Raw genomic sequence first — 20,535 nt, forward strand, 5'->3', positions numbered from 1 at the left:
TGGAGGCCGGCAATGAACAATGCTTGTTTTTTTTTAAATGATGTTGAAAACCTTTGAAAAAGTCCCCAGAAACAAATTTCAATTATTTCAACTATCATTTATTTATTACACCCCCTCCGCCCCCAAATTTGCGGGGCCCAACATATAAAATGTGTTCGCGTTTGTTTTGCTGGTAGTTGCAATCAGCATCATCAATCAGTTTGCTGAAAATTATGAAAATCTCGTCCAGTCTTGGGGCCTTAAATGGTAGGGTGTGCGATTTGGTGAGTGAGCGAGTTATTGGGGTACTTATTACGGGTGCGAAGAAAGTGCAAGTCATATTATCACGCTCCCAAGGCACAATACCCGGTTCACGTGCGCGAGGAAAGCCGAGGATGACAATGGATGGATAACATCAAAGCATGGACGAGGCTCACGCTGGAACAGACGATGAGGTTAGCAGAAAACAGAAGTCAGTGGCCCGTGTTGCGACCAATCCTCGGATCAAGGACGGCTGAAGACAGCACAGGACAAGCTTTTCCGCTGCGTAATTTATGCAAAATTTGACATTTTTAGAGCACAAATCACCCAACAAACTTTTGAGATTGGGCCACTCAGGAGGTTGATAAGTAGCGTCTAATCTACAAGGTGCCGGAGGGCAAACATTACTAAATAAATAAACATGGCTGTGGAATATTACGTAGTCAAGACATTTGTTCTTATTTGTTCAAACGAAACAGCTGAATGCTACCGCCAAACACTGATCTCAAAGATTGCACAAGTCAATATATTATCTGTTGGTAATTAAACAATCGGCCTTGTTATATATATTATTATCATCACCATCAGTAATGCATCCTTCCTCCGAACTTGTTTTGAATACTCGCAAATTAATGCAGCAACTCATTTTTTTGGGGCCATTTGTTCCGGCCCCGTGGTACCCCGGCGGTTTTAATAAATCTTTCCTCACATCCTTCATCCTCGCAGCAGCAGCAGCAGCAGCCGCATCAGCCGCAGCAGCAGCAGCAGCGGCTTTTGACTCACCATCGAACAAAGGCGGTCACGGCGTCGCACACTTTCGGATGCGATTTTGGCGGCCGCCTTGAATGCTCTTCCTTCCGATATTAGGAAGCCACACGAGCTATTGGCTTTTAAGTCATCGAGGTTGTAAATTCATTTCTTTACAACTGATTTTTGTGTTCAGATTGGTTTCCTTCCTCAAGCAACCTCAAATTAGCACGGTTGGCGATGTACGGTACGAAAGATGCATGGTGCGAAAGAAGTTCAACATGGATGCATACATATCAGAATCAGAATATCTATACAGAAGGAATCCGATAAGCTATGAAGCTCTTTTTCACAGATGCCCAGGAGGAAATATACACACAGGGGGTGAGAGCCAGAGCAGAATGTACGATAGATAAAAGCAGAAGGTAACGTTACTCATCCTCTATAATAGAGGCGTTTTTGGGTTAGATCGCGTAAATATATAGCGTCGCCTGATGAAGCTAGTTGTAATTACTGGCGAAACGTCGTACTCAGATTGTAAATGTTGTGCCTTGGCTCTCCAACACAGCGGTTAGTGCTGTACTAGTGACGAATTGGCCACGTTCTGTTTACGTGACAACCCTTACTAGTTGTCTGTGTAGGGAGGTGGCGGGTTTAACCTGGTCACATTTATATATTTATGCGATCTAACCCAAAAAAAAAACTCTATTATGGATGATATTGTCGTGAACGCCTCCTACGTGTTGAACTGTTACTCATCCTGTTGAGCGTTGAACATTCGGTAAAACCGTGTACAACGTTCACTCTGTCATCCCTACCCCACCTCGAGTTTTAAAAAATATTTTAAACAGGGTCAAGCTGAAGAATTGCCTGGCCTGTTAAATAAAAGATAACACAAAATATCCATTCGCGTCGTCATGGAGAATATAAGTAAAAAAAAGAATCACGCAGACGATGTCCCTCCTTGCCAAAGCCTTCCCGTAAAATACAAAAGTACATCTTTCTTTACAACGCCATCAGCCACGTGGCCTTCTGGGAGTCATTATTTTCAGCAGCACTTGTTCAATATAAGCAAACTGTCGATTGGCGTTGACATTTACCATCTCATCGGCAGAGTAAGTCCTGCTAAATGCAACTCTGGGGAACTGTTAAATAATATAGCATCACACCAGGACCCAGTATTTTAAAGAGAGGGCCCTTGACTCATAGACGTTCGCGAGCATTGATTCAGGTAAACCTAACTGCTGATGAGACACTGTTTCTCGAAACGAGTCCAGAGGTCTTCCTTGTACTGAATCAACTTTGCTGAAAGTATGCACTCCCCGAAGGCCACGCGGCCGATAGCTTGTGTAAAAAAAAGGAAAACAAAATCACAACAATCTAAATGCTTGTGTTACTCATGATCTTCCCTACGACGCCGATCATAATTTTGTGTTGAGTACAACGGCGTCGAGAGGCGTCCTCACCTTCCATGGCGAAGGGCTTGCCCACCTGCAGCAGCTGGCAGTCGGGATCAACCGAGACCTCGTAATCCAGCAGCGCTTTGTCCATTATAAAGGCGTCCAGCAGACCACTCCTGGTGGCATGACAGCACAGCGATGCGAAGGTTTGAATTAAAATGTTCCAAGAGACCCTCCTTTCAATGTGGACATCAAAATTACATGGCTTGGTACGAGCACGCGCAATTTCGTTGAGCGGTGGCGCAGCGGTTGGGACGATGCTCTACGATACCCGCTTTCGGCCAATTTCGGTTACGTACATCTGAACCGGATCTGGGCCCACCCTACGTCGACTCGGCCTTACATGAATAATGCGGATATGGTGTAAAAACATTGGCACTGGGGAAACAAAGGCGGCCGGGAGTGGTGCTGACCGCCCACCCCCTTGTGCGACACACCGACCCCAAGCAGGCTGCTCGCGAACAGTCGCTTGCCCCATCAGCCTGCCCAAGGCTGCACGGGTGGACCATTGCCTCTGGTTTGCCTCCCACAAGAGCTTTACCGCCTGAAATGTAACGGAAAATAACGTGGGGCAAGCAGAGCCCCTCGGCACGTCCCTTCGAGGCTGTAAATCCTGCAGAAGGCGGCCGCTCGAAAGGGGAAGTGACAGGCACTCAGGGTCAACAGCGGGCGCTGTCCGTGCAAGCGGAGGGTCGCGGGGAGTACGGAGTGGCCGATGCCAAAAGACAAGTTGTTTGTGATGGCTAAGGCCGAGCTGTGCGCACGACGGTTCGTGCCCTCAATCCTTCCCCCCACACCCAACCCCACCGTGCTCGCTTCTCGGTGCATGAGCGGGGATCGTTCCCACGAGCCTCTCTGCCCCTCTCTCTCTGCGTACGAAGCACTCCGAGCGGAGGCAACCACCAACAAGCTAACGAGCGGGACGAACCCCCCCCTCCCCCGCACTTCCAGCGCGGGCGTCATCGAAGGCAAGCCTAGGTCACGGGGTTATTCGTTAACAAAGCGAATAAATGCGTTGGGGTGCTTGAAGTTTAGCGGCGGTTGCCGCACTGCACTATGAACTTGCCGGCCCGAGATCGACTCCCGGCCTACGGCTAAGTGATATTGAAACGGGCCTTGGATTTGGCCCCTTCACCACACCGAGCTGACCGGCGTAGTGAAGTATGGTCAGACAACCCCTATGACCGACGGGGCATGGGGGTAGCTTTTCATCTAGTAGTACATTGACAGAGGAATGTAATATTCTTGTTTTTTTCGGTAAAGTCACATAAAAGGGAAACAGTAAAATAATAAATATATAAAACAATATTTTTATTTTCTTTGGTTCTTTCGGTAAAGTCACGTAGAATGAGAATAAAATAATAAATTGATAAAATAAAATAACACAATAATATTCTCACGACGTTTCGGCCACAACACAAGCGGCCTTCATCAGGTGAAGGGACGAGACTGTCTGGTAGGACAGCGCTGGAGTGAAAGAGCCACGTTCAGCAACGTTCAGCAACGTGGCTCTTTCACTCCAGCGCTGTCCTACCAGACAGTCTCGTCCCTTCACCTGATGAAGGCCACTTGTGTTGTGGCCGAAACGTCGTGAGAATATTATTGTGTTATTTTATTTTAATCAATTTATTATTTTATTCTCATTCTACGTGACTTTACCGAAAGAACCAAAGAAGATGAATCATTGCAGTCACGAAAGCTTTAAATCGAAAAATAGTTTTATTATTTGATTGTTTCCCTTCTACGTGACTTTACCGAAAGAACCAAGAATATGAATCCCTGCAGTCACGAAAGCTTTAAATCAGAGGAATGTAAGTTATTAATTACCGTCGTATTTACATAAAGTTTAAATTATTTGCTGCTCAATGGAGTGTTCACTTTTAAGAAACGCAAGTGGGCTCGGGCAGGGACACATCGCTAGGGTTAGGGTGCATAGTTAGTGTTAGAGACTAATGACGGAGTGGCAGCCAATAGATGGAACATATCTTACTGAGAACACCACTGAGGAAATCTTCGTCACGAGATCAACCTGTGGGCAGGAGCTACATGGATCATCCAAATGGCATAACCGTAAGAATTGGTGATGGCCTTCAGGAGACTTTCTTCCAGCAGTGGATAGACAGTTGGTGATGATGAAACCCCACGCAGATTGTTTCTCCATTCTTCATACAATGCTGGCATGCAGTGTAAATTGTGCGAACGTAAACTTACCACGGGAATTAAACGAGGTTAAATGTGTCACGAGACCCACGTGTGCCCGTATAGCTGACACCTTTTTACCGATTGAAAGTAAAAGAAGCCAGTACGCCTTGATGAAATCATCAGAGACCTTGGCCAAATTTCACGACCGCTTAATCTCACCGGTGAGTCTCACCGGCCGTGGGATCAAAATTCAATCGCTAGAAAAATTACTTTCCCCGGTGATAATGATTCTTTCGCACGTACAACGCACGAACGACACCGGGAGACAGCTCAATTGAGCGTGGGTTTGTACTCCAGATTTCCCTGGATTTTCTAAGATTTTCTAGCAAATTACTGTTGACTTATTATTACATTTTTGGTACAAATCGCGGATCGTAAGTTCGCGAACAACGAGAGAAGACTGTGATACAAAAAAATAAATCTAGCAAAGCAGTCCACTGCCACCCAATTTGACAATACTTGAAATTAACGGGGTTTTAACTTAACGTTTCCCGGGATTTTATTTTGCGGCAAGATTGTTGCGGAAATAAATTAACAACATATTGTCAGGCAGTGAACTCTTTTGGCCTTTCTAGATTTAAAGCTTTCGTGACTGCAAGGATCCATACTCTTTGGTTCTATTCGGTAAAGTCACGTAGGTAAAACATAAAACGACAAAAATCACGACGTTTCGGCCACAACACAATTGGCCTTCATCAGGTGAAGGGACCAGGCTGTCTCGAGGACAGCGCTGGAGTGGAACACAGCCACGCTCAGACCGCGACCTTTAAGCTGTGTGCGAGGAAACAAGGTGCCTTGACAAAGGAATTAGCAATGATACCAAGAGCTCTGTCATACTGCATAGTTTTATGAAAATGCCACACACACAAACTACGACAGGAAATTACCTGTCAAAATTGAGCACTTTTGTTGGCCGGATATGGCTGTTGTCTTTTAACAACTTACGTAAAACAAGGCAACACAAACGGAATAATTTGCCAATGTTACCACTACTGATGCATAATTACAACCATTCACAATGCATGGCACGCATTTATCCCTTACTACCAAAAGCCATCAATATATAATGGGTGCAATAACATTACCGAATAAAAAAAAATCCCTTTTTTTTCCATGCATTTTCCTATTTTAACGCGTTGTTAAGCTCTTGTAATGAGAATTTACCTCGCCGCTCTCTCTCTCTCACTCAACTGTCGAGTGTGGCGACAGAGAGAAGGGGAACAGAGCGCAGAGGAAGACAGCGGAAAAGTTAACGGCAGTGAGACGGAACTACAGAGTTCGAAGGTCAGGACGAGACGGGAGTAGTTGGTGGAATGGAATGAGAGAAAATGGCATTTGTCCAACAGTGGGAAATCACTAGCTGACACGAACAACAGCACCAGCAGCATATCTCCGTCTGCAAACGGTTCTGTTTGAAGTGCCCCCTGTATAGAGGCTCGTAAATACCACGTGGAGTGTTAAATCATTCAATGTTGTGCACTCACGATCATCATAAGCCATGATCTATCCACATACAGAGCCATCGTTTTCGCAAACGTTCAATCAGCTGTCGAGAAGAAACTTAGAGAGTTGTTATCAAACAGTGGTATCTCTAAATAAACCACCCTGTATATTTTGTGAAGGTGGATATCCAATGATCCCAATATTATGGTTTATACTACGAGCAAAACTTATGTTCTCTCCCAATCCGTGAAGCATTTTGAGATGAGGTTGCATTCAGACGCTATCTAAATTCATATTGTATTTGCGTAACAAAACTAAAGGATTTTAAAGCAATGTGTTTTTATTATTATATTATTATTACTTTCCTTAAACACACACAACAGGAAAGGCAAACCTTCTACTGAGAATAGTAATTTCCCTCCATAGTAATGTGGAATTTCGGCTTCTGGCCTCGAGGCAGCCAATGACGGAGGCAACCGTGGGCTGACGCTCGTGTGAGTGTGGGGGGGGGGAGGCATTTTCAGCTTGCCTCGTGGTCTATCTACTGCAACAACAAAACAACCGAGCGAGGCTGTTATCTGCAATGGCGCAACTGACCCCCCCGTTTCTCTTCCTCTTCTTTTAAATGACAATCGTCCGGACGGAATTGGAGAAGATTGTCCCTCCCCTGATCTTTACTCACAGCGGGCCGTCCCCACGTGCCATTGTCTGGTAAGCTTTGCCTCTATCTGCAGAAAGTGCGCGCTATCTTGGCAACGTCTCGTCGAAGCCAAGCACCGCGGTCTCACCACGCTAAAAAAAATAAAAAACATTATCCCACCCATCGTCATCAGCCATGATCGTTCCGCTGCTGGATGACGGCCTGCCCCCCACCCCCTGCCAAGTTGCCACCGCCTCTTCACGATCCTGCGATGCAAATGATCCGCGGTAGCGCCTATGCAAGAGCTGATTTCATCGCTCCGTCTCAGTTGGCTGACGTGCTCTCTGTCGCGTGGTTATTATCCTTGATCATTGTCCACCATCTCATTCTGCGTGCTCGTCCTGTCAATGCCCACTCGCTTTTCTCAAGTCAAGGCGGTATCATTGCTTTTCATATTTTTCCCCCTGTTCTATGCATTATTTGTTACTACCTCTCGATGTAATTCATGACCTTACAATTTCAGTCGCATTTTTCTTTTGTTAATGGCCTTATTTTTGGATTCATACACCAAAGTGAGTAATACACGACAATTCAAATGGATCTTTAGCGCGTTCAGTCTTCCAAAAGCACTCCAAACTGCCACGTGTGTCCCTCTTAATTTAATAATTTCTACGATGTTCCATCGTCAATAATTGCCCAAGGTGTTTATGCTCTGCTTTGTTTCTCAGGTGTTTGTGTGAGTGTGTGTTTTAGTGTAGCGGTAGTGTAGGGAGCGGTAGTGCAGCGGTTAGCGTGCTGTGCTACGAACTCGGTGACTCGAGTTCGATTCCAGCTCACAGCCAACACCAGTCAATTTTATCGGAACCGGTCCTGGGTACCCCCTAGGTCGACTCAGCCTCAATTGAGTACCTAGTGGGATGTGTAAAAACCATTGCCACTATGGAGACAAAGGCGATCGGGCATGATGCTGGTCAACCACGCCATTGTGTGCCGTTTCGGCCTTCATAGGTGCTCACGCACAGCACTTGCCCCAACAGTCTGTTAAGGCTATCCTGGGGGATCTTTATCTTAGCGTCTTAACTGCTGTTATTTTGACGAACAAAACTCAACGTACAATAAACAAACACGCGTGTAAAAACATTTTCCAAACATGTTTTCAGGAACGTCGATTAATTCGAACAAATTTGGTGAGAGTAAATCTTTGAGATGGATTTGAGAAAACCACATTTGTCTCATTATGACCTTGAGAGAGGCTCCATCAATAAGAGGAACGTGTGTAAGGTAATTAAGGGCAGATATTGTCTCCTAATGAACTGTGGATTATAATTAGCTGGTGTTGATTTTCATTGGTGCGAAAACGTATTTTGTACCAATTTAAATCTCATTACAGCTGAGACTCTATGGTAAGTTGATATTTATAAATCATATCGAATTGCATTAAATAAAACTAATTAAAACGGTTGTGCATCTTAAAACAATTCATGAAGCTTATAAGAAAATTACATCCGACACACACACAAAATAAATTGGCAGGCCCTATGCAACGCCGACCCAGAATTTAATATATTTTTTTCGCATGCTTTGCTCATGATGAAAAACTTGTATTTTAGCATTGACGTTAAAAACTCCAGTTAAAACAAATTGTGCTTTAATGTATTTTACGTGTAACGGTTAGCACAAATAAACCTGCAATCCAGAGGTCGCAGGTTCGATGCAATCTCCTGGCACGAGAGTTAGGTCACATGGCACGTGTTTTAAATCTCCCCTCACCTCTGTTCCACCGAGCTATAAAGCCCCTTTTCACGGATGTCCAGTGTAACTGGGCACACAGCATTTAGCTGTGTGGGTGGGGTAAAGTGTGGGTATTCCCAGAATTCCCGAGATTTCTGGGGAGCGCGGAAGAGTAGGCCAACAATCGCTGCTATAGAGGAGCACATTAAAGCCCCCTCGAGTCGAGCATCCTCCACCAGCAGCGACGTGAGCAAGCCATTGCAGGGCTGTGCCTTTACCTCTACGTTTCTCGCGACAAAGAGAGTCGTGCGGCACCAAGTGCCTCGGTGGACTTGTTGTTGTTGTTGTTGTTGTTTTGTGTGTGGCATTTACATCGGAAGATTCCGGTGGGAATTCTGGACGCCCAATTGTTCACACGTTAGATCTGCTGTAGGACGCAGAGGGGAACTCGGGGGAATTTTGATTTCGAAATGCCAGCAAGGACGCCGCATCCACCTCTTTAATCCCCGAAGCGCAAATACCGACGCAGGACGGGAGCCTATCATGGCCATGGCTCTGAGCTGTTTACATTCGTGCGCGCGGTGCTCGTTACACACGCTGCAGAGTCCGGATTAATTGCTTTGCTCTTCAGTTGCTCGTCGTTCAGGCTAAACGCAGAGCCATGGACAAGGTGGCCTAGAGCGTATATACATTTACGAGCAATCGGAAAAATCTAAAGGTATTTTGACCCCGTGCGTAAATGCGGTGTCGGTAACTTAATAAAACGGAAATAATCATGGGATTTTTTTAATAAGTAAAAATATATATTTCTTTATACATCTAAAATTGATTTTATGATTGTCAATTTAGCCAATTGAGAATAACATTATCCTTGATGGCTGGATTGATTTTTTAAAATCTATTTGAGGCCGTTTATAACGAGGAATTTCGTGGCGAGAAAGGATTAAGACAATGTGGAAGTTCGGAAGAGGACATGGCAGGGCAGTGCTCTGGAATATGATTTAGGCGTATGCATGTTTAATGACTCATATTCTTGGTTCTTTCGGTAAAGTCACGTAGAAGGGAAACAATAAAATAATATTGTTTTATATTTTTATTATTTTATTGTTTCCCTTCTACGTGACTTTACCGAAAGAACCAATAACACTTGTCTTTATTCTTTATTTATTAGGGCGCAGATAACGTCCTCTCATATCCTACAGTACTTAGAGCTATGACTAGCATACAGCACTGGGCGAGAATAACAACAGATTCTTGGGCTACGATAACGACAGATACTTGGGCTAGGACGGCACATCAAGCAACGACCGCATGGGGACAGTGACGACACAAAGACAGCGAGGGCCCGAAGTCGACGGCGGCGTGGAACCAGTCCATTCCGACCCCAGGGCAGCCCCGAGCTCTCTCAGTCTCCGCCTTCTGCCTCGCCTCGCCCCGCCCCCGGACACGCCCCGCTCCCGGCCACGCCCTCTTTCTCAAACTGGCTCAGCCCAACTCGAATGTTTCCCTCCTGCAATTAGCCCTCGTGACCACCTGGCCACGCACTGCCCCTATCCCCTCATTGTCTCTACCCACGCACCGTCTCGCTCTCTCTTTCCGCACTGTCCCTACACATGTACAGGGACTCCTTCTACTTACGAACGAGTTTGGTTCCGAAGGTCTGTTCGTTAGTCGATTTGTTCATAAGTCCAACTTTACTCATGTCGATTCCAAAAATGCTGCACGGTGTATACACTAAACACGGGGAATGGCTTTAAAAGTTGTATAATCTCCTGTAGATGTAGATGCCACTGGTTCTTCACGTTCTCCAGATGTAGATGTCCCCATTGCCATCTATTGCACGGCTGTTGAACTTACGACTCTCGGTCTGAACAGGCAACTGGACATACGGACAGGTTTGTTCGTATCTCTGAAAGTTCATGAATCGAATGTTTGTAAGTAGAGGCGTCCCTCTATGTTGAACTTCTCGCGCACCGTACATAGCCAATCGTGATGATCGGAGGTGCATAAACGGTTGCACTGGGTGGTTCACGTGTGTGCAGCATGGGGGAAGGCCAATTAATGAGACATCCATTGGCGTGGTCTCCATGAGGAGTCAATCGCCGGATTGGAAATCGAGATCTCAGATCGTGGGCATTGCCATGAAACTTTTATTTTACCAGGTAAGGCCCACTGAGCTTCATAACTCTTTTTCAGAAGCGAAATGGCCATCACAAATGACAGCTCAACAAAGCGGCTTATCGCATAGGAATGCGTAGCAGCCGATTACTCTAAATGCACGTCGATCTTAACTGTGGAAGGTAAAACCGGAGGATCAGGAGAGAAAAAAAAACATCCAGCCAACAACGGGCAGATATTTTCTTTGGTTCTTTCGGTAATGTCACGTAGAATGAGAATAAAATAATAAATTGATAAAATAAAATAACACAATAATATTCTCACGACGTTTCGGTCCGAAAGAACCAAAGAAGATGAATCCTTGCAGTCACGAAAGCTTTAAATCGAAATTTAACGGGCAGATAGTCAGAGAGAACATTCAAACTTCGAATGAACACAGGTGTCAGCGTCAGGATCGAACCCCTCGACCTCCTGCCGGCTCGAATCGAGCGCGCCGTTTGAGCCGGCTCAACTGAGCCAGTGCCAAGCCCGAGCCGAACGACCCACGACGAAGGGTGACTTTAAATTTTGATTTAAAGCTTTCGTGACTGCAGTAATTCATATTCTTAGTTTTTTCGGTAAAGTCACGTGACTTTACCGAAAAAACTAAGAATATGAAGGGTGACTTTGTGAGAACCGTGGTGGTGTTGGGGGTGGAGGGAGGGAGCGGGGCCCACCTGAGGCGGGCAATGCCCTGCGAAGCGGAAGGCACGTTGTGCTGGCGCATGTGCTCGTGGATCTCCGGGAAGACCCTCGCCACGTAGCTCTCGGCGCCGCTTCCCCGCACCGTCCCGCAGCGCAGGCCGTGCGACGGATGCTGCAGCTGGGCCAGCCGAAACACGCGCACACACGCACGCGCACGCGCGGATAAAGGCAAAGATCCAACCCCGTATAGCCTGTGACAGACCGTCGGGGCAAGTGCTGTTGGCGAGCGCCTGCGAAGGTCCGGCACGGCACGCGAAGGGGGGGTGGGCGGCCAACACCGCGCCCGGCCGCCTTTGTCTCGTGAGCGGTGGGGTTTAGAGACCGCAGCAGGTATTAAGTTGAGGTTGAGTCGACCTAGGGGAAGTGAATGAATGGTTAAGATAATCGTCGCTTGTGTTGGCCGTGAGCTACCGCTCCCCGTTACACACGTGGGCACGCGCCCAACACACACAAACAAGCCCAGATGCACGATACACATTTATGTGCCACGGCCAAGAGGACATCGCCTTAGAAGGAAGCAATATATGAAAGTCGACATTTCGGGCAATGGCTTTACTGCATAGCACAAGGTAGAGAAGCCAGAGAGATAGGGTGGCCAATTCTCTTGAGATCCCACGCTGTTCAGTGTAGTCTCAGACTGTGATAATTATCAGCTGCATTTTTCTGGCCTCTCCATTCATATCCGCATTCAAAATCATGACGTCCATTTCTCCAAGAGGACGGAACGGCAAAACGACACGAACTGTCGTCTCCTGTAGCTCTCTCGTCGTGGCTAGCCGACCTCGACATTGTCATTTAGCTCCTGAACACATTGTAGGAATACGCAACAGTAGAACAGAATGTACTCAATAGTGGAAGGCGCCTTACAAATAAATGTAAATTATTTTTTTAAGCAGCCCCATTCCCCCGAAACATCGACCACTGTTTTGTGCAAACCCGACATCTGAACTCCGAAGCACCGCTCTCGCAGTCTCATCACCACCACCGATTAACACGGCTGGCTACGGTACCGTGCGAAACAAGTCCGACATACATAATACATACTCTCAGTCTTCCCCTTGTTACCCGGTCGACACGTGCTTCAAGGATCGCTCTCGCAGCCTTGCGTGCGGCTCAAATAAAAACCAAATTGGCAGTGGATTTGATTTGAGAAACTGGTGTGCACGCGTGGGTGTATTTTTCCCACTCGCTCTCCGTTCAACGCTCTGCTGCTCGGTCATTGCATTCACGAAGGCCACGGATGGCTTAGACAGCAAACATCCCGGGATGGTAATTGATCATTTGCACCTGGGAGACTTGGGGTGTGCAAGATGATGCAGCTCTGCTCGTGGGGGACCTTGGCTAGGGCATTGCCGCTTTTGGCACAGCCACTTCGCTCACGTGATTTGTGTGTGCGCGCGCGCGCGCGAGGAACGGCACGGGTCGCCGGTTTGATCCCCCAGTGGCGGCAGTGGAAACAAAGGACACGTTTCCTAAATCATCGCCGCCCCTGTCCGCCGAGCGGCCAATCGGCAAGGCGCGTGCGGTGGGGTAAAGCGTGGGTAACTTCCCACATCCTCGAAGAAGTCTGGCCAGCGTGTAAGGGGCCGTCCATAAATGACGTCACGCGATTTTGGACGATTTCCCCCCCCCCCCATCGTCACACGGCGTCACAAAAAATCAGACCCCCCCTCAAATATGACGTCACAAAGCTCTGCCCCCACTCCCCCCCCCCAAAAAAAACCACATGCTTCAAATCGCTTTAAAATATATTGTCATTGTAGTGCGTATTTAATGTGGCGCTGCACTCTGATGTTGCAGGAGAAAACATTTATTAAAAAGTCTATTTATTTAAGTAGAACGTGTCGTCACACATCGTCACAAATGTCTGACCCCCCCCCCCCCCACCAGGTGCGTGACGTCATTTATGGACGGCCCCTAAGGGTAGGCCAAATACCATTTGGCGCATCTGCCGGCGGCGGCATGAGCAAAGCCATTGCAGGGCTGCACCTTTGACTATTATTGCAAGCCACCGACTATAATTTGCTGTGTCGTCACCGCTTGGATACCCGTCGCAGTGCGTTCCACGCAGGATGCATGAGCGTTCCTCCTCATGTCCACGTTGACGTTAGCTCACTCGGCTTCAGGCGTCATCGGTAGCTCGGTGCCGTCTCTGGGACGGCCGGGGGAGGACAAGGCCAAGAGGCGTGAGATCCGGTGACTTCGAGGGCCCAGTTCGATCGGACCTCACGTCCCAAATCCGCCCGAACCGCCTTGAGCGTGCGTCCTGAATGTCCTTTTAATAAATGCACGAACGGAGATCGCAAACGTTGAGCTGGCACGTAAATTGCTATCGTTTCTGAAGTTTACCGCACAACTCGCCCGGTTACTAAGAGCCAGAATATACAGAGAACATCACGTGTTCACGACTCCAATCAACGGGATAAGGCATTTGTTTCATGTTGTGCTTGAGCGTGGTATGTGCAAGGCATTTGTTTCATGTTGTTTATAAGCGTGTGTTTTTGTACTGGTGAGGCATTTGATTCGCGTGGTGTATTAATAATTTCTGTTGCTACATACCGATGCCGATTTTTTTCCCGCGCGCATTCGAAAAATGTCCCCTGCACGGTATCCATGCCACAGCCTTTCCCCCCTCCCAACCACTGAAACCCATGGGTTGATATACTCATGCACACACACAAAACCCAACACATTATAGAGATCCCTGCGCCGCCAATATGAGTCAGCAGTGCTCAATGAAAATCCAATATGTTTGTAACGGAAAAAAACTCAACACATTTGTCGATAAGACTGTGGCCTTGAAAGGAAAACAATATATCTCCATATATAGAAAAGGCAAAGCTGTGATTATGTGTGTCTGTTCAAAAATGTTTAGCATACTTCCCAACATGCAACAAACTTGAAATTTGCCATGTGGGTACTTTCCAGACTGTACACCATGCAAACATTATGAAAATACACTTTCGTTTTTTTTATTTGGGGGGGGGGGGGGAGCTCAATAATGCATATATTTTTTGCACGGCAAGTGAGCTATGACGTCAAATCTGTCACGTGACCCGCGCATGTGGAAGCGTAACGCATTGTAGTGTAGTGGTTAGCGCACCGCGCTACAAACCCGGCAAACCGAGTTCGATTCCCGCTCACGGCCACCACCGGTGACGATTATTTGAACCGGTCCTGGGCCTCCCCTAGGTCGACTCAGCCTCAAACGAGTAACTGCTGTGGTGTGTGAACATCGCCACTGGGGAGAAAAAGGCTGCCGGGCATGGCGAATCCAAGTCCCGGGTGAAGCCGGGTAGGAAATCTAGTACATATATAAGAGGCGATGTTTTGTGCAATAGCCGCTTGTTCATGGCACATGACATCAACTGAGGTGCTATATTATTACACACAAAGTGCTTTCCACAAATGAACCACGGCACACCTTGCTGATCGCGCTAAGGAGCGTGAACCATCACGTGAGCTCTGGTCGTACTCACGGCGGCGGGATTTTGTCTGCTAGACGTCGAAGATGACCACCGCGTCGCGCGCTTTCAGACGCGGCCGTCTGGAACGCTCCTCTTTGCGATATCGTGAAGCACCTGGGAGCTATGTGTTATAAAACAAAAAAAATAGATTGAAAACTAATTTCATCACAACTGCTTTTTCGTGTTTAGTTTGTTTTCCTTCCCCCCTGCACCTTGTATTAGCATGGTTGGCTCCGTACGGTGCAATAGAAGTTCAACATGCGTACATACAAGTGTGACAATGTGTTTCAACAGCTCCGCTACATTGTACGTATTACATTCACCCGCACCCACAGAAAGCACGCTGTCCCAATATCGAGTCCATCGCCATAAGCACAAGCATTTTTTGACAGAGACAAACGCCGCTTACATGCAGCGCTGATAAAGGTCGATCAGTTAGCTCATCGACCGCAATTCGTATTCCGCGGAATAAATTGTGTTTCCACACCATTACCCCGGGAGGCAGGTGACTTCGACAAAACAGCCTCGTTTCATTTTCCACGCAAGGCAGCTAAGCGACGCCTCCGACCAAATCACTCCGGGATGCGCAGATCACGCCACGAGCTAAGCGTAGGTTGAGCCAGGGGAAGTGCTTGGATGGGCAACCTCTGGTCCCCGAAGCGGGCTGTTGCGGTGTGAGCTGCTGCTCAGCTATGCTGTCAGAAGAGAGGGGGGAGGTGCAACAGCAGGTCCATTGTTGTGACTCGACTACGCCCCGATGGCAACGGCCTCCCATCTTCGCCACGTTATTGTGAAGTTCCGCGCGCACTGGCGTATACTATGAGTGTACGGGTCCCTGTGTGAGCCGACGGGTCTCTGTATGCAAGTCTATGCGAGTCTCTGTGCGAGTCCACGACGTGTGGGTCACTGTTGTCGGTCTTTGTTGTGAGTCTACAGATCTCTCTGTCAGATAATTTGTGCCGGGTTACAGGGGTATTCCCTCCAGCTTCCGAGACGATCGGCCTCCCATTGAAAGAAGTTAAGATCCTGTCAATCAAAGCCTCCCCCAGCACACGTTTGCCGAGTTGCGTTTCTGTGCTCTAAACTAAACACATGTTTAATGTACCCGCGTAAGACCCGCTGAGCTATACGATACAACCTCGATTTACATCCGAGATCCATTCAACGGATCTCGGATGTAACGAACACAATCTGTTGAATCAAGAGTTTCGTCCGAATATCAGACAACAACAACAACAACGGACTTTTCCCCAAACAACGGACTAAGTCCAGTAATGGGGAAATCAGTCCAGTCAATATTCGCTTCTTCCCCTTAAATGGGTGCACAGCAATTATTACACTGCACGTGTTTTTTTTTTAAGATTTAAAATAAGTCAACACATATGAGAAATAAAAGTAGAAATGAATTGTACAATACATTTACGGTACTTTGGTCTTCGAATATATTTGACAGGACAGCGTCGTGTACGTAACATCGCGACAAAGGTGAACAGTGATTGCTTGACGCTTGGACAGTTTTAAGAGAACGGATTAGGATGGCTTTACAATACATGCAACCCTCCACTCAAATCATGGATATGCAAATGTGAATGTACAGTAGTACTATATTACAATATTAGTACAGCACGGCAATGTATTACCGTATTATTATTGTACAAGTATTCTTAAACTAGTATTATTACTGTGTTGATTTTCTTATTATGAAAAGCATTAAAATATTTTATAACACTCCATTACTGAACTGTCGGTGAGTAGTTTGCGTGTGGTAGGGTGTGATTTAGTGCTCTAAATACGTAATTTGGCCATTAAGGGACAATTCGATTCTACGGACATCCCTTCCACCCTATTAGTCTGTTAAACCGAGGGGGCTCACTCTATAGCTACACATGATAGCTCAACGAAGCGGCTTATCAACGTGGGGATTCATAGTGGCCAAACAACTCTAAACGCACGTTTAACGAGACGGCATCTTGTACGCGGATTTAAATTGAGCAGTGTTCCCATTCGTCGCGAGGCCAATCTGCACACGTTTTAATTCAGATCCAGGCTCCTCTCAGTTCTGCATGGCCATTGCTTTAGAATCACACTGTGCGATTCTAGATTTAAAGTTTTCGTGACTGCAAGAATCCATACTCTTTGGTTATTTCGGTAAAGTCGCGTCGGTGAAAAAAAAAAAATCCGGCATCTCTCCCACTTCAGTAAAAAAAAAGTATTACTGTGGTTGTCACATCTGATGATGATTGCTTGTGTTGCAATCGAAACGACGTGATTTATTTATTTATATATGTTTTTATTTTTTTCACCTACGTGACTTTACCGAAAGAACCAAAGAGTACACTGTGCGATCTTTCCTGTTTAGTTTGGCCATTCCTTTGGCCGTTGTTTTAAGAACTGATTTTTGCGTTTGTATTTGGATTGTTGTACTTCCCCCGCACCTCCGATTCGCACGCTTGGCCACGTATGGTGCGAAAAACGTTCAACATGGTGGGTCCCGCTGCTGGTAGAAAAGCCAAAGAGAGAATGCCCCCCTCCGCCAGGATTATAGAAGGGTATTAGCAGAACCATTCAAGGAAGGGGACGCAAGCTGAGAAGGCCATTGTGCAAGCCAGTGAAGGAAACTACTTTGCCGTCTTGCAACTGAACGAGAGAAGACTTCGAAGCTGAAGCCGCGTAAATCGGTCGCGCCAAGTGAACGCACGGCGTGTGCTCGAGATCGTGGGTCAGAGCCAGTGTCGATTGTGTTTGTGTATGTGTGTGGCCACTTCATAAGAAATCCTTCGGAGCCCGTGTTGCGTTGCCATTCCGTTGGACTCCTGATAAATCCTTAAAGCTGCAAAAACGGCTCTGGGAGATTGTGAGAGAGCTGTGGGGAGACGCCGAAAGATTGACTCGTCACTATCTGGGGCGACACTACACACATGGCTGCTACTCGAGACTTAGCCATACAGAAGCGGAAGCAAATTAAATTTGGTATCGATGGATCGTGGCTTTAAAGGTGTTAGAACAGTGCAGGCATGTGGAGCAAATATTTACATTGACATCGGTTTTACATAAAGAGCTTGTCTGCCGTTAATTAACGGCATCTTACGAGGTAATATTTGCCTTCGACTTATTGATGACATGTGGGAGGATTTTTAGGCCGACTGGGAATTTCGTTTTGATCCCGACAATCGGAACGGAAAGACAGATCACTGGTGGAGGTTTGCGGAGCGACAGCCGGCAATGCTAATCGCACCTCCGATTGGCACGGTCAGCTACGCATGGGTGCGAAAGAAGTTCAACACGCATGCATGCCGCACCTCCGATTAGCACGGTTGGCTACGTGCAGTGCACAAGAAGTTTAGCGTGGCATACGATAGCAGCATCTAGTGACCGGTGAAGTGACACGGCAGCTGCCACGAAGCCCTCTGCCTAATTTAAAAATGGCGGGCAAGGCAGCGCGTCACAATGCGAAGCGGGGCGGCAGCGCGTTACGCGACGAGATTTTTTTTCGCGGTGACGGGGGAATTAAAAAAAAATGAAATCCCAGCGTGAAATGTCACAGGTAGTTTTAACTGTACAAATCCATGATACATTCGTCTCCGGGCAGAACGTGCGGGCGGTGGAAAATGTTTTAAAAAATGGATGCGAGTTCATGCAAGAGTGATGAGGGGTGTGAAAACAGATGTCCCGAGAATGTGCCAAGTGGAACCTGTCCTAAAGAAGACCTTTGCTTCTGGCAGCAAAATAAGATGTAACAACGCCGAGGGGAGAAATTCACACGGGTGTCGGCGGATTATGGTGGAAAATTGAATCGGCTTCAACCACTTCCATGCTGCGTTTCACATTTACGAGAGCGAATGGTACTGCTTAACCTTGGATGACCCTCATAAACAAACGCAGTGAGCGGTGTTAAAATGTAAAAAAAAAAATGTGTAACTTCAAGGATGTAAGGATCCTTAAACTGTGGTTTTAGGCAACTGTGCTCATTATAAAATGTGTGACACGTACACTTGTTCGCAAGCATTTTCTTCCGGAGGTGATGATGCGTACAAAAAGGATACGTTACATATATGACGTACATTTCTGTGATTACGATTGATTACCCAGAAACGCCTCACTGAGTCTCCAGACTTTCAGGAGGATTCTGCCGATTTGTTTTTCTCAGAGTAATTTGAAAACTAATTTCTTGTCAGAACTGCTTGCTCTTGTCTTTAGTTCGTCACCCTTCCCCCCGCGCCCCCCCATACCTCCGATTATCACGGTTGGCTCGGACGTCCATGACGTCCATATCACCAAGAGCACGGAACGGCAAAACGACACGAACTGTCGTCTCCTGAAGCCCTCTCGTCGTGTCTCGCCGACCTCGCCATTGGCATTTGGCTCCTGAACATATTGCAGCCCCGATGCGAGAATAGAGTAGAATGTACGCGTGCTATCAAGAAGGTCCACTGTCCACAACATCGGCCATCATTGTGTAAACTCGACATCTGAACTCCGAGGACAGCTCTTGCTGTCTCATCACCACCACCACCACCACCGTCCGATTAGCACGGCTGGCTACGTACGGTGCGAAAGAAGTTCAACATGGATACATATCAGAATCAGAATATTTATGCTGGAGGAATCCGATAAGCTATGAGGCTCTTTTTCACAGATGCCCAGTAGGAAATATACACACAGGGGGTGGGAGCCCGAGCACCTTTTGCTTGCTATACATCCCTGGCTTTCGGTTAAATAAAGGATACGTACGGACACCAACAACATTGTAAGAATTGTCCCGCCCGCACCCAAACCCCCGCTCCTTCTGCTATTGGTCTTCCATCAGTATCCACAATAGAGGCATTTTGTGTTAGATCGCCTAAATATGAATACGTCGTTAAACCAGCCACCACCCGACACAGCCAATTAGTAAGGCTTGTCACGTAAACGAAACGTGGCGATGATTGGCTAGTTCGGCACACACCGGTTGTGTGTTGGAGAGTGAACCCACTGCAACATTTACAATTCAAGTGCCTGTGACGTCTCGCCGGTAATTACAACCAGCCTGATCAGGCGAAAGCCAGAGTTGTGGAGACATCCTCCTCCTGTTTCAGTCTTGGTAGTTACCCCTCTTCCCCCCCCCCCCCCCCATATAAATCTTCACTCCATCCCCCCAACGCGTAGTCCTCACTGAGTTGGGACATGGAGTGCAACGGCGATCGTTGCGCCGAATTTGAATTCTCGAGGAGTTTCTGTTCCCACCCCCGCCCCTCCCTCCCCCACAATGTCGATCGTCCGTATTGTACCGGGCTCGCGTTGAGTGGCAATAAAAAATAAAAACACACACTTTTGAAGGAAAAAAAAAACCCCGTAAACCATAAACATCGTAAGGATTCCCAGCGCACGTGGTGCAATGCAAGCTCACCGACCGCAATTCGCGGGCAGTGGGACAGCATTTCACGTCGACGCGACGTGCCACTGAGCACGAACACATCAGCTCGTGATAAATCGAGCGCTCATGCAGCAACAGCTACGGGTTTCAGAGGTACAGAGCAGTAAGCGCGTGCGTGCGACAAAGTGCGCAAAGCGTCAGGGGGGTGGGGAGCGTGCAATCTTTACGTTTTATAAATACATTTGCGTCTTTCCCACAGCTGTATCCAGATAACGCCGTCGGGGTTCCATGCCACGAGGAAGGAGGCATCCGTTTGGATTCCCTCGCAGAGCAGAGCAAACCCGTTGTGTTCGAGAAGTGGATATCACAGAGCTACTCCCGTTGAGATCC

General features: G+C 47.2%; 1 protein-coding gene across 2 annotated transcripts in view; it reads right to left on the reverse strand.

Moving 5' to 3' along the window:
- Positions 1 to 20,535, reverse strand: part of LOC116951983 (glutamate receptor ionotropic, NMDA 3A-like) — an 88,901-nt gene that overhangs the window by 22,488 nt on the left and 45,878 nt on the right. For both annotated transcript variants that reach the window (XM_032970936.2, XM_076073989.1), the window contains exons 4-5: positions 11,298 to 11,443; positions 2,454 to 2,563 (exon numbers count right to left, since the gene is read on the reverse strand). In XM_032970936.2, the coding sequence (XP_032826827.2) occupies positions 2,454 to 2,563; positions 11,298 to 11,443 (256 nt within the window). The remainder of the gene's footprint in view (positions 1 to 2,453; positions 2,564 to 11,297; positions 11,444 to 20,535) is intronic.

This window comes from Petromyzon marinus, chromosome 44 (genome assembly GCF_048934315.1).
Source record: "Petromyzon marinus isolate PM22_M1 ecotype Great Lakes invasive population chromosome 44, UKy_Petmar_22M1.pri1.0, whole genome shotgun sequence".
Classification (NCBI taxonomy): domain Eukaryota; kingdom Metazoa; phylum Chordata; class Hyperoartia; order Petromyzontiformes; family Petromyzontidae; genus Petromyzon; species Petromyzon marinus.